This window comes from Labrus bergylta, chromosome 20, assembly GCF_963930695.1.
Source record: "Labrus bergylta chromosome 20, fLabBer1.1, whole genome shotgun sequence".
Classification (NCBI taxonomy): domain Eukaryota; kingdom Metazoa; phylum Chordata; class Actinopteri; order Labriformes; family Labridae; genus Labrus; species Labrus bergylta.
Genome location: NC_089214.1, coordinates 5,376,211 through 5,394,242, shown reverse-complemented (window position 1 = coordinate 5,394,242; position 18,032 = coordinate 5,376,211). Strand labels below are relative to the sequence as shown.

Here is an 18,032-nt window from a genome sequence, read left to right as displayed (position 1 = left end):
GCCAAGAACTATTTTCACAAGCAAGTATAAAATCAATTGTTCAAGAGTAAGTTATTTCTGCTTTATTCCAAGCCTTGTAATCCTTTATATAATTTGTCTGGGGTCCTCGTTGTGCAGTAGGTCTTGCCCACCATGCCAACAACAAAACATTACCTCACCCATTTGAACTCTCCCAGTTCAAACACATTTTACTTGCACCATTAAGAGGGTGATTGGTGGTTATTACAAGCTAATCTCAGTGAGAACATCCAGATGCTCTTTTTGTCAAGGTCAGGATTAGAGCTGGACAGGGAGGAGGAGGAAGGGAGGGAGGGGTTGATTTCGTACCCATCAGGCACTTGGAGCCTCTGCAATGGCGTGGCACCTGCAACCAGGAAAGACACAAAATGGAGTCCCAGCTGGCCTCGCATCGATGTGAGTCAAAAGGCCGGGGGAGGAGGAGGAGGAGGAGGAGGAGGGGAGCATGCTTCAGGCTCTATTAGGCCTACATCCTATCTCCATCTTCAGCTCTGAGCACCATCACCATGAGTCATTAACACCAAATTCGCAGCTGTCACTCTGGAGTATTTGCAGGTGGAGGACGGCATTTTGTTGCCTGGAACAACAGAAGTGTTTGTGCAGAAATGAAGTAGTCGTATACCTCAAGAACACCCTGTGCCTTACTCTGTCCTTTTTCATTTCAGGATAAGCAGAAAAACCTGCCTTCACATCTCGTGACGGTGACAAGGAGAGCAGAACTGACATTTGCATGCCTCAGGAGGTGGGAAGAGACGAGACACCCACCCTTTTCCACCTCATGCTGCCGAGCAGACCAGCCTTCACCTGTCCCCTCCAGGCTGAGAGGAACTGTGGGCCACTCGCTATCGCCTCTTCCGGCCAGAAATGTTCCTACACAATCGAAAAACTCCTTCAGCTTTTTAGTTTTGGGGGAAAATTATGTAGTATTAAAAAAGAAAGGATAGAGAAGAGATGAACAATGACTGAATGAGTTCATAAAAGAAGATGGCGGGGGGTTTAGGGGGAGGGGACAGGCGGATTGGGATGAGAGAGCGAGAGATAAGCAGATAGCTTGGGTGTGAAAATGGGAGTGACAGTGACGGAGTCCCATGCAAAGATAAACAGCCTTGGTGCAGCCCTTGTAATGGCTTTGAACGAGTAATTTGTCACTCCATGTGAAAAGCAAACAGCAGGGTGACACTTGCCATCGCCCAAGGGTGTCTTACCAAGCTTTTCCATCTGTCTGTACAACTGGCCATGCACATTCCTCTGGTCAAGAAACAACTGAAATATGTATGAGAGCAGGGACACATTTAGTACCACTTACAGTTGATGTGCATTTCATCAAATACTGTAGAAATTTGAATTTCTGGGACTTCAATTTTGACATTTGGTGTCCCAGCGTTTCAGATTCAATATCTCAATCAAAGGTCCAAATCTTAAAAGACAAGCAAAGAAACATTCTGTATTATCAAACAGTTTTCATTTTCATTTGTCGGCAGTTTCAGAAACAACATGACACACTTTGAAACAACTTAACTTAAATGCAGTTTTTACATTTGATGTATGACAGGACAGTCAAGCCAAGTTATTACATAAAGTCAATGAACATGAAAGTTTTTTCTCCATCAGAGCCCGGGCACTGTAAAAAATAGAAATTGACTTTCCACCATTTTGGAGTGAAAGACAAGAGGAGAGTTTTGACAAAAAATGATCTTATGTGTGAGTGCTGCCATCTTGTGGGCAGTTTCTTACACTACATGTATTAAATAATATTTAAAAAAAACAACCTAAATTGGTGAGAGCAGCTGTGACTTTTTTTTTTAAATATCTATCAGGTATAAAATATACAACCTAAAAGTGAACATAATATACATTTTGGCTCCCCTTAAGAAAAATTGATCAACTTTATATATATTTATGAAAAAAATGCTACATAGAATATTTGAATCCAGCAGTTCAGATCAGGGGAAGAACAAATGAACAACATTTTTTGAACCCACAAAATGAAATAATCATCAACCTATCAAAATGCTCTCTGCAGGGCCCACTAGTGGCTGCATGTGAGAATGCAACAGCCTCTGCCTTTTCCCCGAGATGGGTAGAAGCTCGCAGTTCGCTTTCATCTGGTCTATTCTCCTCGCCAGATCGGGGTCGCTGTCGATGACCAGGGTGCACCTTTGGGCGTAGCTGACCAAAGTCTCTTCTCCTTGACGAAACGTGCCCACCAGGGGCACCATGTCTTTACCGGCCAGGTGGAGCTCAGCGATGGACGCCGTGTTGGCGATGGTGTTCCGGTCGATTCCTAGACGGCGGAAAGCTTCGCTCATGTTTTTCTTTTTGATGAAGGCTGACAGGACTTGTTTGTAGCGGTGGATGACGTACTGGACACCGGTGGCTGGTGAAGCAATGACAAAGAAAGTGTAAATGTGCAATGTGGACTGTAGAGTTTATAACAGTAATATTAAACAGGGAGTTTGGTTAACAATCAAACTAAATTAATTTTTAACCCTGTTCAACCTTTTAACAGTCTTACTTTCAACGGACCCAAGGGACTTACTTCACCACAAGATGAGTTTCACTGTGTCATTTATTTAAACATCCCATAATAATGCTCTGTTTTAACTGACATGATTATGGGAGATAGATATTGTGCTGTTGCAGCAGAAAGTGGCTGCCTGGATAAAAAGCACAGCGCCCCAGCGCCGGGGTAAAAAAACGATCTCAAATAAAAAAAACATGCAGTAAAAAATAACAGAGCCTTGTTGGTCATACAGCGGCCGTTGTCAACAAACTGTTGTCATAGTGACAGGACGGAAACGCAGCGCTTTTCTTCACAGAGCAGATACTTTTCTGCTCCGGAAAACAAGCTAGGTGGACACTGGTCCTTACAGAGAAAAAGTTTAACATTCACAATAATATAATATTTCTGTAATATTTCATGAGTCAATTCTTCTTTTTCTTATAATTGTCACTATCACATGCCAGTAAAGCGAATAGAAATCTGAAATATAGATTTACTGTATATGTTTGGATGTGATTATTACCTCTCTTCCTGCTGTAGTCCTTCCCTTTCTTTGACCTTTTCTTGTCTTTGTGGTGTTTTCTCCTCTTGTGTTCACTCGAGGCCGCAGACATTTCCGAAGACTCTGACGCTTCAGAGTGACTTTTGCTGCTGTCAGAGGAACTGCAGGAAACTTGTTCTCTCTTACGGGATTTGTTTTCTGAGTGCTGCATTTTGCTGGATTTCGGAGCTGTGAAAAAATGACACAAACGATTATGGACTATACAATAAGCAACATATATGGAATATGAAATAGACTACATACAACACGGTTTACTGCTTCACTTCTACGACTGACCTTCTGTCACTGGACTGGGCGATGCAAACGCATGCATGGCACGGTTGCTTGTGAGGTTTTCTAACTGGCTCCTCAGGAACTTGCGGTCCTGAATCAGGTCATCCACCTGTCTCTCCAGAGCGGCGATGCGCTCCTGTTTGCTCTCCAGCATGCACTGGAGCTTAGTGATGGTCAGCAGCACCTTTGGTGGGAGGCTCTCTGCATGTGAGGCTGCTTGAAAAGACGATGTTTAAAAAAAATCGTGAGTACTACTGTGGTGATACATGAATGTGTGTGTGTGCAGCTCTGAGGCAAATTACATTACAAGGGCAATACAGTGTTATGAAAGTTATGAAAATGTAAGAAACAGCAGCATATGTTTGTGACAAAGCAGCAGGCGGTGTGTCAAAGTCTTCCCACCTGGCATGGCGCTGCTGGGTGTGTTGTCCTGGACGGCGTCAGTGGACGTTCCCGTTTGGAGACTCTCCCACTTGATGATGCAGAGTTCATCCTGCTCCTGCTTCAGCCAGGCCGGAGAGGCGAGCCTGTCTTTGCACCTCACGGAGCTGGAGTCGATCTCAAGGCAGGGGGAATAACCCGACGGCTCCTGCTGCCACACGGACATCCTGTCACACCTGAGATGAGGACCACAAGGCGGGGGACGTGTTGGTGGGTCGTGTGACAGAGAACAGCTCATAGATCTACAGAAAGATTAACGAGGCACAGTCAGCATTCTGAATCGCTCGTCTACTTTGTGTCCCGTTTGCTGAAAGTACATTCCAAGTCTTCTGAGTTTTCATTACAGATACTGAACTTGTATAAAGCCTTTTAATGTTTAAGTACAAATCTCAAAAGTATGTTTATTCATTTGAAACATATTGTGTGTGTTTTTACTATTCAAGACACACAATACAGTTTCACTTCTTTAATTTCCCTCCATGCAGAATCTCACACTGGTGTAGCTGCTCCTGAACAAACTGAGCGACTTTCAGCCAGTCAAGTTAACAATTAAGTCCTCTTCGTATAATCATTATTGTAAAAGTGTACAACATGTTCAAACATTATGAAGTTATGTTTTAACTTTAGTGTTTGTCACCGTGTTTGCCTCAGGTTGGTGTTTTATTGTCTCTGAACAGAATAACAAGAACAACTTCTGCGAGCTGCTATTCAACAACAAACAACAACGAAAATGTAAAACATGACACAGCATTATGACGAGGCGATAAGAACAGCTTCCACCCTAATCTACAGCTAGTGTAAAATAACAACAGTGTCAACTACAACGAGGTAATAACAGTACTTTATTACTAGACGGATGAAATTGTCTCTGAAAACAAAAGCGAGAGTACTAAAACAAACCAATCATCATACAGGATGCAATCTATCATGTGTGAGCAGCAGATTCAACCCTCTGCTCCTCCTCATCCTCATCCTCCAAGTTATTCCACCGCTTCAAACGACACCCCATGACGACCCTATTTTACAGACTTTACAGCAGCTAGGAGCGAGGTGTGAGATTTAAGAAATAGGCGTTGCCACCTGGTCCTGTTCTTATAAACCCTTAAAGTTATGAATCATTGTTCACCAGATTAATTAAACGACTTGTGGATTTTTTTTTTTTTTTTTTAAATGGCAGCACATTTCAATGGATCAGTCGTTTTCTGGATGCAATGGTGGACACAAATAAGACATGAAGACACATTTTGTCACATGAAAACAGCAGCAGACAAACAGAATTTACAGGAATCTACTCATCCACATAACTTATATTTATTAACAAATACTGCTATGTATGCATTAGATAATAAAAGGTTCCAGAAAACTCTCCAAGGGGGCTACATGATCGACATGATCAAAGTAGGAGTTTCTGCATGAATTAAGCATCAACTCACGCATGTGAAGCGTGCACCTACGAGTTGATAGTAATGAACGCAGCCACAACACACCAATCACTGCAAGGAGAGAAGTGTTTTCATCATTATGAGAACAGGATCGTTGATGTCCTCCTGCAGTGAACCGAACATCAGTGGACTTCATCAGCTGTGTTCAGTATTAACTCTCCATGACATCATCAGCTGTATGGACCTTCAGGTTAATGTGTTTCCATTAATGATTGACAGCTGAGTGATTTTTATTCCAGGACTTTGCTTTGAACTGAATAACCTGAAAACAGGAAACCAAACTGATGACCATAAAATCATTAACTCATTCTGAACACGATGAGTTCATGATATATGAACATGATGAATTATGCATCAGTTAAGCATGAATTAAGATTGAACAGGGAAAGATTGCATGCTTGAGAACCTGTTTTTTTTTTTACCGATGGGTTTATGTCTACCATTTTCTCATATGTAAGCCTTCACCAAAGAAAAGAAACATTGGATCCCTTATCTCGTAATTACAAGATAAGCATCACATAATTACACGATAAGGATCTTGCAATTATGAGATCCTGATCTCGTTATTATAAGATAAGGGATGGAGCATGGATAGAGTTCAAATGTAAAGAGACACAGAAAGTAAAGGTGCAGAGGGTGCTGCAGACGCCCTACCATCAGATACAAGCCATCAGCTTAGAAAAACGTAAAAAGTGTGAATAAGACTTCCTGAAGAAACAACATGCTGCAGGTCGAGGTTTTTCAGAGATGATCAAAGATGTCTGATTATCCTCACAGAGCAGCATAACTACTTCCTTAGAATTTGGAGTTTTAGTTTGATCTCTTTTGACAACATTAGAAAACCTGAAAGAGACAAAGATGGAGAGAGAGTGGGACGAGTGAGAGTGAGGGAGTGTGACATTACGCACAGAAGTGAAGGGACAGGAGACAAAAACTCCATTTGATCATCTGTCCTAATGTCACTCTGTTTACCAGTCGAGTACCTGAACATCACCAACACTGGAGTCTCTGTTAACAGACTGACGCTGTCTCATAAACTCAAACATGCACTGAGTTCACGTCGATGTGCACGCTTCCACTCATCCTGAATGAATGGATCTTCATTGCTGTTGTAAACTCAATAAGTCACAGGCCATGTCTGTGCATACTTGACCGTGTTGTCTGTTGAAGTAGGAGCTGCAGTTAATACTTCAAGTATTAATATTCCTCAACATTCAAATCAATTATTTAAAACACAAATGAGTGCAGTCTGGGTGATATATCCACCGGACAAGGAAAGGCAAATGTATTTACATTACATTTACAGCGACAAGGCAATTCAAAGTGCTTCAACACGAGACATTAAAAGCATCACGAGAAGGGGGAAAAGAGTCCTGAACAGTCCCCACGCTCTGAGTTTTAGAGTTTATAATAACACACACAGTGAAAAGACAGATGATATGTTCCACGTCCTTCAGAGGAGACGAGCAGAAACCATGCAGTCTGTCATGCTCTGACTCATAGGAGACACAGATCAGTCTCATGTTTCTGTGCAAAGCCCAATATTATTCATAAAGTACGTCTTCCCATGCTGCGAATGAGGATGACAGATGATCCGATTCAGTTTTCTGTAGTCCCTTCACCTCTGTGCTCCCTGACTGTCACTCATCCATGTGAGCATGCATTCTTTAGTTTACAGAAAAGAAACCATTGGCATCCTTTTGGAAACAGGCCGTTTGACTCTTCTCCACATCTTTCATTTTGAGCTAAAAATGTCGGCCTTTTAGCTTTGAAACTCTCCTTACTTCACAGAGGATCACAAACCGAGGGCAACATGTTTGTCCCTGGAAAAAATTGCAAAATTGAAGCTCTTGTGTTTATCTTTTTTTAAGTGTGTAAAGACAAAACTTAAAGAGGTTTGTCAGGAGAAAAAGACTGCAACAGACATAAGGTAATACTCCTGCGTTCTGTGCGGGGAAAAATATTTGAAGAACTCCAAAAAAACAGCGGCCATTACTGTGCGGGTTCAAAGTGAACTATTTGTCTTTCGTAAGTGACAAAATGACTGAATCCTACATGTCCCATAATGCAACTCTCGCACTCATAATCAGAGTGCCCCTTTAACACTCCAATGGTGAGCAACAGGAGATTCATGATACATTAATGACCATAGTGCATTAAATCCTCATCAGTTATGCATTAGTCTGTTTCACGTGTTTCAGCTCTAATGACGTCACTGGCTGCAGATTATACAGGTGATGATCGTGAGCTCTGAATGTGGACTAATGAAAAACAGCAGATAAGATTATATCAGAGCAGTTTATTTCCTTGTTTTGTTGCAGGAAGTGGACATGACTGTTTTTACTTCATGTTGCCATGGTGATGATGATGGACTCTTAAACATGTGCAAGCTGCAGAGCCTGAACACAATACAATATGTTAAAATAGGATTTACTCAAACCCACCACATCTAGAAGGCCTGCACAGGTTCTACACTTTCATCTTAACCACATACAAACACATGCAATCAAAGGGGAAACATGCAAAGGCACTAGGCCCTGCTGATTTATTTATCAGATCATGAAAGGAATGTAACATGTTTTCAATCGGTCTTTGAACGTAGCCTAAATTCCGGATGTCAGATGTTGTTAAACCTCACACAAAGGTGTGCTGATTAGTTTGCTACACGGCCACCCCGTCCCCTCCTTGCAGTGTTTTTAATTACCTCTTGCCAAGATGGATGCTAATGACTATAATTATCAGCAAAAGGGGGGATAAAGGGACAAACACAGCCGGTGTAAGACGAAGGAAAACCTACCTCCAGGTGACTGCAGAGGATAAAACAGCTCTCTCAGATTTATTGTGGTCGATTCTCTGCACGCTGAAACCTCACGTCGTGGAAAATGTCCCGTTTGAAAAATATAAACACAAACGAGAGTAGGAAATGCGAGATTACAGCATGGTAGGTGGAGACAGAGGGGCGGGGCTTAAGGGAACTGACGATGACATGCAGACATCACGCTGCCTTCAGGAGCTCGAAGTAAAATCGTACATCTTAAAACTATAATATATATATTTTTATATATTTTTTTTTTTAGAGTTCTGAGTTTAGAGTTTAGAGTTTAGAGTTCAGATCTACGGGTACCTGTAAGGACCAACTCCGGTGGATAGTCACTGTGCAGGACCGTGCAGGACTGACTGGAGCCTACTGGAGTGGGAAACAGCAGCAAAAACCGTGGCATGCTTTGTCTCTGCTGTGTGTTATCACAGTTATAGTTTAATGATACTGTATTTTTGTTTTTTAGGTTGCCAGACGGTGTAGCACCCAGGAGAAACTTCTGTGTAAACTACTATGGAATTGCTTAAACGAGTAGCCAACTTACTCTTTACACCACATTTACATTCAGTTCTTTAGCTGAATGTTGATGAAGCCCCTCATTCCATATAGGTAAAAAGAGATAGAGTAAATAAGGTTAAAAAAAACAGTATTTTGACAATGTTACAAAGCATTTTATTATCATCCATGTTGGACACAAATAGATATTAGTCCGCTGGCATTAATATTGAAGGAAGTATGTGAACAATTATGAAATGCAAAATGAATAACATTCACTCCTGCACAGTGACTATCCAATATTCTGAGTTTAAAGTCAGAACTCTATTTTTTTTTTAATGTGTGGCCCTAATCCTCTTCCGTAACGATATAACACCGTGAAATAATGATAATAGTATGTAATGCTTTGAAAAATAAAAGATTATGCCCTAAGAAGGAATTTTACAATATATTGTGTAACTACAGCTGCAGCAAGAACTGTTTCTTTTATCTGATCTGAGCCATTCTTTTTTCTGTAGTTGTAATTCTCTTTCTTATGTAAAATTGACGATATCTTGTTAACTTTTAAAGTTCAAACTGAACTGATAAATAGGATTGAAACCAGTTCACTGACCTGAAACTAAATGTTCTAGTAGCAGGATCTAAAAGTCATTGTATGTAATTTTTTCATCATAGCACCAAAGACAGTCAAATGTTTAATAAAACAAAAACATAAACAATGATGTTATAGGGAATTTTATTTGCAATTACACTGGAAATCTTTGGCTATAGAGAGACACAACCCATCTGATATCCTGGTTTATGTTTTACCTATCTCATATTTCAGTCAGTGTATACTCAGCTACTCAAAATGTTTACAATAGTGGTCATTTGAACAAATCTCAGCTGCCTTACAGTGACAGAGAATGACACAGACGTCAGACTGTCTGGATGTTACATATTACCTACAGGTTTCTTCACATTGATACTCTCTGACCTACCTTCTACAGTCAACTAAATAATGTTATATATATTAATGTTAATATATTAACTCTCTACTGTGTTAGTAGTAAAATACAAAAAAAAGGAGAGCAATTTGAGGTGCATTTGGATTTGTCAAGTTTTTCTGGTGGATAAAAATGCAACATATTGTAAATGAATATAAAGTTTTCTTCAACAAGAACATGATAAAATATATTCTCTTTTGATAATCATCTGTAAGGGAAATTCATCCTGTCTTTTCACATAACATTGCATAACCTTCATGATACAAACGTATAGCCCTTCATAACAAACGTTCACATTTCTTCAAAATTCAAGCTTCTTATTGGATGATTGCATTAGTAATAACAGCGGTGAACTAAAACAGTCACTGAGTTTGGGGGGGTGGAGGGTGAACGACAGCGGCCTTGGACAACAAAACTTGAATACAGAACAATGGGATCTAATACTTCTTCATTAGTAACACTTTCAATAACTTCTGTAAATGCAGCAGCGGGTTAAAGCCGACTTCATGCTAGCGTACAAACATGAATTACTTTTACGATGTGACAACAAAGCGTAGATCCATCTGATTAAAACACACTCAGTGCATTTGGGTTTTTTCCTCGGACGTTTACATCTTGTTGCTCATTTATAGTAACTAAAACTGACTGTAAATGCTAGTAAACACGTTACAAAATTATGCTAAACACTGCCGAAGAAATGGACAGTGATTGATAGAAACTGTACTTTTGGAGACTTAAGTAAATCCAGTTCGAAGCCAACGTTGTAATGAATGCCTGTTGAAAAAGTTAAAAATTGGCGCCACTTAGATAAACATTAACTCAGAGTTCGGACGAATCAGGAGCCACTTCCACCCTCCTGCTCCCTGCATAATGCCGCATGGAGAGACTGAGTGATTTTACTTTGTTAGACGGGAAACAGCCGCGCCCTCGCTATTACTCTGCCGTCTCTGCCTTTGTCATCCACATCCACATCCACATCCACTCAGGAGAACTCTCAGTGGCAGATCGCCAGGAGGAGACGTTTATAGTCCCCGCTGCACTCGTCCTTCAGGGCGTCCTTCAGAGACACGTCGTACTTCTCCAGGTACATTTCTTTGATGGTCTCCAAATCGAACTGTGAAAGCATTCGTTTGTGAAATTAAATATTGACCAGTCTCTACTCCCGAACCATCTGATCATACTAAGTATGAAGTGTAACATTTCTCGGAATTGCAATAAAGAAATGTCATGCATTTTGCAGGATTAACATAGATATTGTGTCTTACTGAAACCAGCTTTTCCCTTAGAATGATCATTTTATTGGCCACGTGTAAGTGTAATAAAGACTTCAAATAAAACAGACCATGGTGGTTGAAAGAAAATTAACATGAGTGAATCTAAAAATGTCAGAAAGAATCACTCCCATGATTCCTCGCCAGCCTTGATGTCATCTTTTGTCATTGTTTTGATTGAGAGCCCCCTGGTGGTGTGATTTACACACTGTGGGATGCTCAGTGTACGTCTAGGAATGATGTCATTGCTCTGATGTTTGTAGTACTACATCACGGTCTTGAAACTACATTTAGCAGAGGATACAACGGGATTTTGCTTTCTTGGTGGTACTGATCCTTAACATTACTTTTGATAGAAAGAGTCAAAATCCGAGTGGTGAATATACTGGCTACACCTGCTGATCTTTCTCGGGTTCTTACCTCAGAGCGACACACGATGATGCGGATGAGGGTGTCGTCGTCGGTGCCCGCTCCTTTCATCGCTTTGTTCAGACGCCGGGCAAAGTAGAGCTGAGGGTTCTTAGCGACTCTCACTGAGGAGAGGAGAAATAAACATTTCATCATATTCTACTGAAGCTTATTAAAACACATGTTCCAACACAGTCCTCTCCAATGAAACTTCTATGTGCAGTAAAGTCAATTTAGTGCACTTTTTAAAGATTTATCAAATCTATGAGTCACACATTGACTTCTTCTTTTTGTATTATCTCATATAAATGTTGGGCGTCATATCTACCAAGAGCAATGTAGCATTTTTTCAGTGTCCCAGATGTCTCGTTCTCGATGGCGTCCAGGATTTCAGTTCCAGAGAGCTATTGAGACAAAAATAACAAGTTGAATGTAAGCACCCGATAGCAATGACTTAATGTAGTGACGCTGCATTTCTTTAGCTCTATAATTTCCTCCAAGTCTCCCCAAAAGGATTAGGTGCTGGGACCAGTAATTTATGTTCAAAGGGAGTATAATTTCAAGGTCCTCGAAAAGTGTAATGCAATGAAGTTCTTCTCAAGGGTTGTGTAAGATACCGGCCCTGACTCATCCACACGCTAGCTGAAGTTGCAATGTCAGGTCATGTAAAAGTGATACGCAGTCTGACTGCAGCTCTGCACAGCGTGACACCAGAACCCACCTGCTCATATATCTTGAATGTGGCCTGGAGCTGCAGGTAGTTTCTGGAGGCCAGGATGTAGCTGAACGTGGACTCATCTGTCCCAAAGCAACCCTCGCCTGCCTGCAGAAAAAAAAAAAAAAAACTGTTGGTGCTGTTGAGGATTAAAAGAAGAGATTATCATAAACGTGTGTAAAAATAGAAACTTCACCTCAAACATGCCGGTAGCATCTTGTTCAGCCAGATCTTCGTCCACATCGTAACTCTCGTCTCTGTTGCCCTGGAAGAAGAACAGTCTTTAGTTATCTGATGTGTGTGACTGAAGCAACTGTATCCGGCCTCTGTTTTACTAATGAGAAGCTGTCTGGATTGTGTCCAGTGTGTGTGTGTGTGTGTGTGTGTCTGTGTGTGTGTGTGTGTGTGTGTGTGTGTGTGTGTCTGTGTGTGTGTGTGTGTGTGTGTGTGTGTGTGTGTGTGTGTCTGTGTGTGTGTGTGTGTGTGTGTGTGTGTGTGTGTGTGTGTGTGTGTGTGTGTGTGTGTGTGTGTGTGTGTGTGTGTGTGTTTAAGAGTGGGCACAGGGAAAGTGAACTCCATTTCAGTGCAACGCCCAGACAGGAATTTGGTTTCACTAGTGGAGAAGAAACTCAAGAGCACTAACCTCCATAAGAGCCATGAGCAGGTTTCTGACGTCCCCGCTCGTGTCTCCCTCGATATCTGCTTCAAGATCCCGTTCATGCACTGAGAGAGCGACACAAAGTTAAAAAAAAAAAAAGGGTCACACAAAAAAAGAATCTGAAGTTAAATAATTAGCCTACATTTTAAAGTCTGACCCCTTTTCTCAAACCTCAACTCCTCGAGCAGAGCTTCTTAGTTTAATGATGTGAGTGGGTATATCAGCCCTTTTCTGATTGGTTGAAAATCATTTTTGAGTATTGAGAGAAAGATTTATTCTCAGACACTGAAACAAAAAGTCTTACTGCACAGCTCTACAGACACCTGAACACAACTCTCATAAAGTCGACTGCCTCTAGTGTTTTTATGTGCAGCAATTATGAAGCTATCAAAACAGCACTGAGCACATTGAATGATTCCTTTCCAAGCAGTCAATTACATGTTTCATTGACAAGAGTGAGCGAAAACAAATGCCTTCTGAATAGAAATCAAATTCTATTCAGAAGAAAATAAATAGAATTATTTTATAAATAGTATAAATAAATAGAATTCTTAAATGGATAAACAGATAAATAATAATAATTGTGAATAAATAATAATAATAATAATAATAATAATAATAAATAGATAAATAAGTAAATAGAATAAATAAATAGAATTCTTAGATAAATAGATAAATAATAATAATTGTGAATAAATAATAATAATAATAATATACAGATATAATAATAATAATAATAAAAAATAAAATAAAATAAATAAAAAAATAAATAAAATAAAATAAAATAAAATAAAATAAAATAAAATAAAATAAAATAAATAAATAGAATTCTTTATTCTGAATAGAAAATAACACACTTATACACAGACAATAATTAAACATGAGGTGCTAAAAGGCATAACAGTAAATTCACAATTATAACAAAACCCTGTGCTTAGCTAACTGTGAACTAGCGATAGCATTTCAATAACTTCCTGGCAGCAGAAGTCTGGGTAAAGTTGGGATGAAAACATGTGGTTGTCTGAGTTCACGCATGCAGCTTACTAGCATTTTGGAAATGTTTAAGGAGTTTAATGTAAGTGTGAAAACAACTTTAGTTAGCTGTCAAATTAACAAACATTCAAGTCCATTCAGATATCTCAGATACAGATTTTAGAATCTGCACTCAATTATCCTTTCCTTTAGTCTCTCACAACAAAGCTAAGTGCAGAATGGCGCTTTACAAAGTGGCAGAGTAAATTTTTTATATTAAAACAAACAAATTAAATATTATAAAAATAGTTTAAAGTCAGTGTCTAAAAAAAACCCAGTGAGTGAAATGAAGATGCTGTTTAATGAACTATCAGCACTGACATCATAGTGATCAGGAAGCAGAAGCAGGATGGGCCTTGACTAAACACAGAGCGACAAGGAACAAGACGAGTTCAGAATTCACTACATGTGGCTCCTAATGAGTCAGCCTTAGTAATTTCCTCCAGAGTTCAAAATACACGGAAAGGAAAATCATGACATTTAGTCTTTAGTGGGGGAAAAGTTTAACACCACAGACTTTATGAAACATGACAAACCAATAACAACAATAAAGATGGGTTGATGTCAAGTAATGTTTTCCTAATTGAAAAGTTTAATACTAAATAAATCACATCATATTGTTCATCACTGCTCTCATAATGTATGCTGTCATGAAACTCATCTGCTTACCTTGAAAGTAGCATTCCTTGAACATGGCGATGTCCTGCAGAAAAACAACAAAAGACAATAAATAAGAAGTCAAGGTCCTGTAAGTAAAAACTGATTGGATGTATGAACTTCTTCATTTTAAGTCTGTTGCTTTGACTTTATGACTGACAGCATTGGTAGCGGTGCAGAGGAGCTCCACCAGGACGTCTTCATCCGTGCCCGCTCCCTTCATGGCCTTCCTCAGCTCCTTCACAGCGTAGATGACGGGCGGGTCCAGCATGGCGAGGATGGCATTCTCGAAGTTACCCGACAACTCGCTCTTCAACACGTCCACCAGCTCCTGTCAGAGAAACGCGGCAGGTAAAAACAGATTTCATGACACAAGAGGAACAATATGTTAAGACTAAGACTTGCGGGGTGTATTCCTGAAGGACACTCACATCATCATACTTGTCAAAGTAAGCCTGTTTGATTTCCTGGCGCTGGAATGAACAGCGGTTGGCCAGGATGTCGATGATGGCCTGCTCATCGGTTCCTAAAGAGAGAAAAACACACAAAAACATGCAGTTTAAAGATCAAAAATGTCGTTTTTCCAAATTAGACTTTTCTTGAATTCAAACACTAACACGATTGATTCCTCATTCTAAACTTACCGAACCCTTTGCAGGCTTTGCGGATCGCCTTAATGTCAGCGATGACATCAAAGTCCTCATAGGGCACGATAGTGGGCTACAAAGAATAAAGAACATTATTATGTGGATGACTTTAAAACATCTTCTCGTCACGCTCTGCCTTTTATCTAACCGATCATTGTCTCGGGCAAATGAAGTCATAATAGCGATGCAGGAGCAGCTGGCAGCTGGGGGAGGGGAGGAATGAGGAATTCAGGGCCACAAGTCTTTAAACAAACTTGGTGGGAGCCGCATGAATTACTGGCGGTCGCCAAAGGGTTCGGTCCGGGGGGCCATGAAGGGGTCTGATGAGCTCCAAAGTGTTGCTACAATAATTGGACCTTCATCATCTCCAGCAAAGATTAGTACAAGAAGAGTTAAATGGCACTTTATGTCACCAAACAAGGACGTGTGTTACATTTTTGGTTCATTGTGTTAAGTTTGTATGAGAAACTATTCACAGATTGAGGAACTTTCACTGGTTCTGCTTTTAAAACAATCTGTAAAAAGCTTTTTTAAGCTTTTTTTTTTTTTTTTTTTTAAAGTCAACTGCAGTATTTTCTTTTCTCAACAGTCAGAATTAAAATGAACTCCCTGTCCCCTCTCGTTTCATTCATTCACTGTTGCGTAACAAACACACATTAGTTCATACAGCGCCTCACTCATTCGTCTGTCCACACACACACACGCACACGCACACACGCACACACACACACGCACACGCACACACACGCACGCACACCTAACGGAGCTGTGATGAATTCCGCAGGGGAGTGGCTCTTTCCTCTGCGTAAACCCAGACACGGTTGTCTGTCATTTGCGACGTTACATCGGCTTCATTTAAAGAAACCTCAAATATATTAAAACATTGAACTATAGCTCTTAATCTTGTTTTTTTTGTCCCCCCCCCCCCCCACGAGTTATAACATGTGCGCAACACTGACGTCAAAAAGAGTCCTTAAAGGGTTGAATAAATCGTAGAAAATCAGAAATAATGACAACATCTGACTAAGCTATAACCACGGAATCTGTCGTTAATCATGTGATTGGCTCGATCAAAATCCTGCTCCTATTCGTTATCCTGAAACTCTACCCCCCCTTACACCCCCGAGCGAAACCCCCCCTGCCGATTGTCAGATTTTCTTTTTCCACAATCAGCGCGTAATAAACAGCGACTATTTCTCACAATGGTACCTACTTGACAGTTGCCCATTTTAAGAGTTTTTATCCGGCTGCAGTTGGTGAAGGAAGAGCTCGTAGCCTACAGTAGTTTGGGATCTTTAGTCCTCCTGAACAAACTGCGGCCCACAGCAGCAGCAGAAACCAGCGTGTGACGTCACCGTGGACCGCTATACCCTCGGGTTAACCGTTTACATCCACCATCACATCCCCCACGCTGCGTCTGCACAGCATCATGTTAAATGCTTTTTTAAAATTTTTTTTATTTGAGAAGTTTAAATCTAAAATTCATAAAATACTGGAGTATAACACTGCACATTTATTCAAGTAGTTCTGATTTTTTTTTGCACATGTTTAACCAAATCCACTATTTTATTTATATTTTGCTTATTTTATTTTGCAAGGGAGAGATTCTGATGTTGCAGCAGCAAGAAGACAAAACTCAGCACTGAGCACTGACAACTTAAATACCAAAAATACATATCGAAATGCAAATATAAACATTTGGCATTAATAGAAAAAGGCACAACATCATTTTAACAAAAAATAACAAGGCAAGAAGCGGCATGAACACCGACAACGAGCGCTGTGACATACTAAAGGTGCTGCACTGTCAGGTGAATAGACACAGCTTCGTTAATGGTAACAGCAAATTAAGGAAAGTGAGAGTTTTATAAAGCCATATATGGTAACAGTGTTAACCATAGTATTATGTAACAAGATAGAGAATACCCTTATTGTTTGTCTGTATTCATATTTAAACAGTATGCAAGAAAATATAAAACAACCTACCTGTCAGCGGTCAGGGTTTGTTTTTGTAGAACAGATATTTTCCTTCATACATAACAGAGGTGTAGTATACGGCGAAGTCTAGCATGATCCAGCTAGACTTGGCCGTATACTACACCTCTGTTATGTATGAAGGAAAATTCTGATTCCTGTCTGGCTGCAGGGCTGATGTTGAACCACTGACCATGACTTTCTGCCTGACCTTTCTCCATGTGGGTTTTAATGCTGCTTCTCTAAATTCTCCCACTCACTGACACGGCAAATTCAGGCAGAACGTTTTCTATATTTTTAATCCAGACTTTGTAAACGGCATGTGTCTCTACCTGATAAACACACTGATAAAGCTCACACCATAAATGTCTTTCTACTCCAAATATCCAGCCAACAATACGTTTTGATCAGCTCTCATACTCTCAACGTTAGTATGAGACAACAATACCCACCAGTTTCTTCTTCTGTGAAATATAGTGTCCTACAGTATAATTAAAAACCTTCTCAGCCTACGCTCTGACCATTAGTATTTCTCTGTCCCTTATAACTACCCTACATCTTCATTACTGTGCCACCCTCCACAACAAGGTCAGTCCTTAGCCTATGAAAACTGAATACATGCACACAAAGCTTCAGCATAATTTGTTCCAGTTACGAGCAGGCCAAGAACAAAACCATGTAATTAGAGGGGGGTGAGTCATTTCTCTTCACTGTATTATTATGTGGAAATTAGAAGAAGATGTATTCATACAGAAAGAAATTGCAACGTGCTTTACAGGAGCAAAGAAATGCTAAAAAACAAAAAATACCAACATAAAGACGCAAACAAGCAGATAGGTGTATGCACAGGCAATTCAAGTGCAGTGATTATATTTATTGACCTAATAAGATACAGCAGTAAAAACATATATCTTAAATCTTTATTTATCAGAGTTTAGTGATGGGGCATCTCTGATAATGCTTGGTAGGGGACTCCACCAGTGTGGAGCGTAGAAGCTAAAAGCTGCTTTACCTGCCTTCGATTTTATGCGAGAGGCAACAAGGAGACCACTGGCTGAAGATCTACGGCTTCTTGTGGACTTTTAATGTATATGCAATTATTTTATATAATTGGGGGCAGGGCCAAGCAGTG

General features: G+C 40.1%; 2 protein-coding genes across 4 annotated transcripts; both read right to left on the bottom strand.

Moving 5' to 3' along the window:
* Positions 1–1,436: 1,436 nt before the first annotated feature.
* On the bottom strand, positions 1,437–8,195 carry LOC109983772 (coiled-coil domain-containing protein 106). Of its 3 annotated transcripts, none has more exons than XM_020633638.3 (5): positions 8,037–8,195; positions 3,759–4,039; positions 3,360–3,572; positions 3,045–3,251; positions 1,437–2,395 (listed from the first exon to the last, which is right to left on the bottom strand). In XM_020633638.3, the coding sequence occupies exons 2-5, from the start codon at positions 4,033–4,035 to the stop codon at positions 2,016–2,018; spliced, it is 1,077 nt and encodes a 358-aa protein (XP_020489294.2). In that variant the 5' UTR covers positions 4,036–4,039; positions 8,037–8,195; the 3' UTR covers positions 1,437–2,015. The 3 variants fall into 3 exon arrangements, with proteins under 3 accessions (XP_020489294.2, XP_020489295.2, XP_020489296.1); XM_020633639.3 differs by having other exon boundaries at positions 3,360–3,569; XM_020633640.3 differs by having other exon boundaries at positions 3,759–3,973.
* Positions 8,196–9,271: 1,076 nt separating this feature from the next.
* anxa13 (annexin A13) lies at positions 9,272–16,299 on the bottom strand. Its single transcript, XM_065948992.1, has 11 exons — positions 16,140–16,299; positions 14,924–14,999; positions 14,711–14,805; positions 14,440–14,610; positions 14,292–14,325; positions 12,576–12,655; positions 12,129–12,197; positions 11,939–12,040; positions 11,546–11,621; positions 11,230–11,342; positions 9,272–10,652 (listed from the first exon to the last, which is right to left on the bottom strand). Exons 1-11 carry the CDS (start codon positions 16,152–16,154, stop codon positions 10,533–10,535), a joined length of 951 nt encoding a protein of 316 aa, XP_065805064.1. The 5' UTR covers positions 16,155–16,299; the 3' UTR covers positions 9,272–10,532.
* Positions 16,300–18,032: the final 1,733 nt, after the last annotated feature.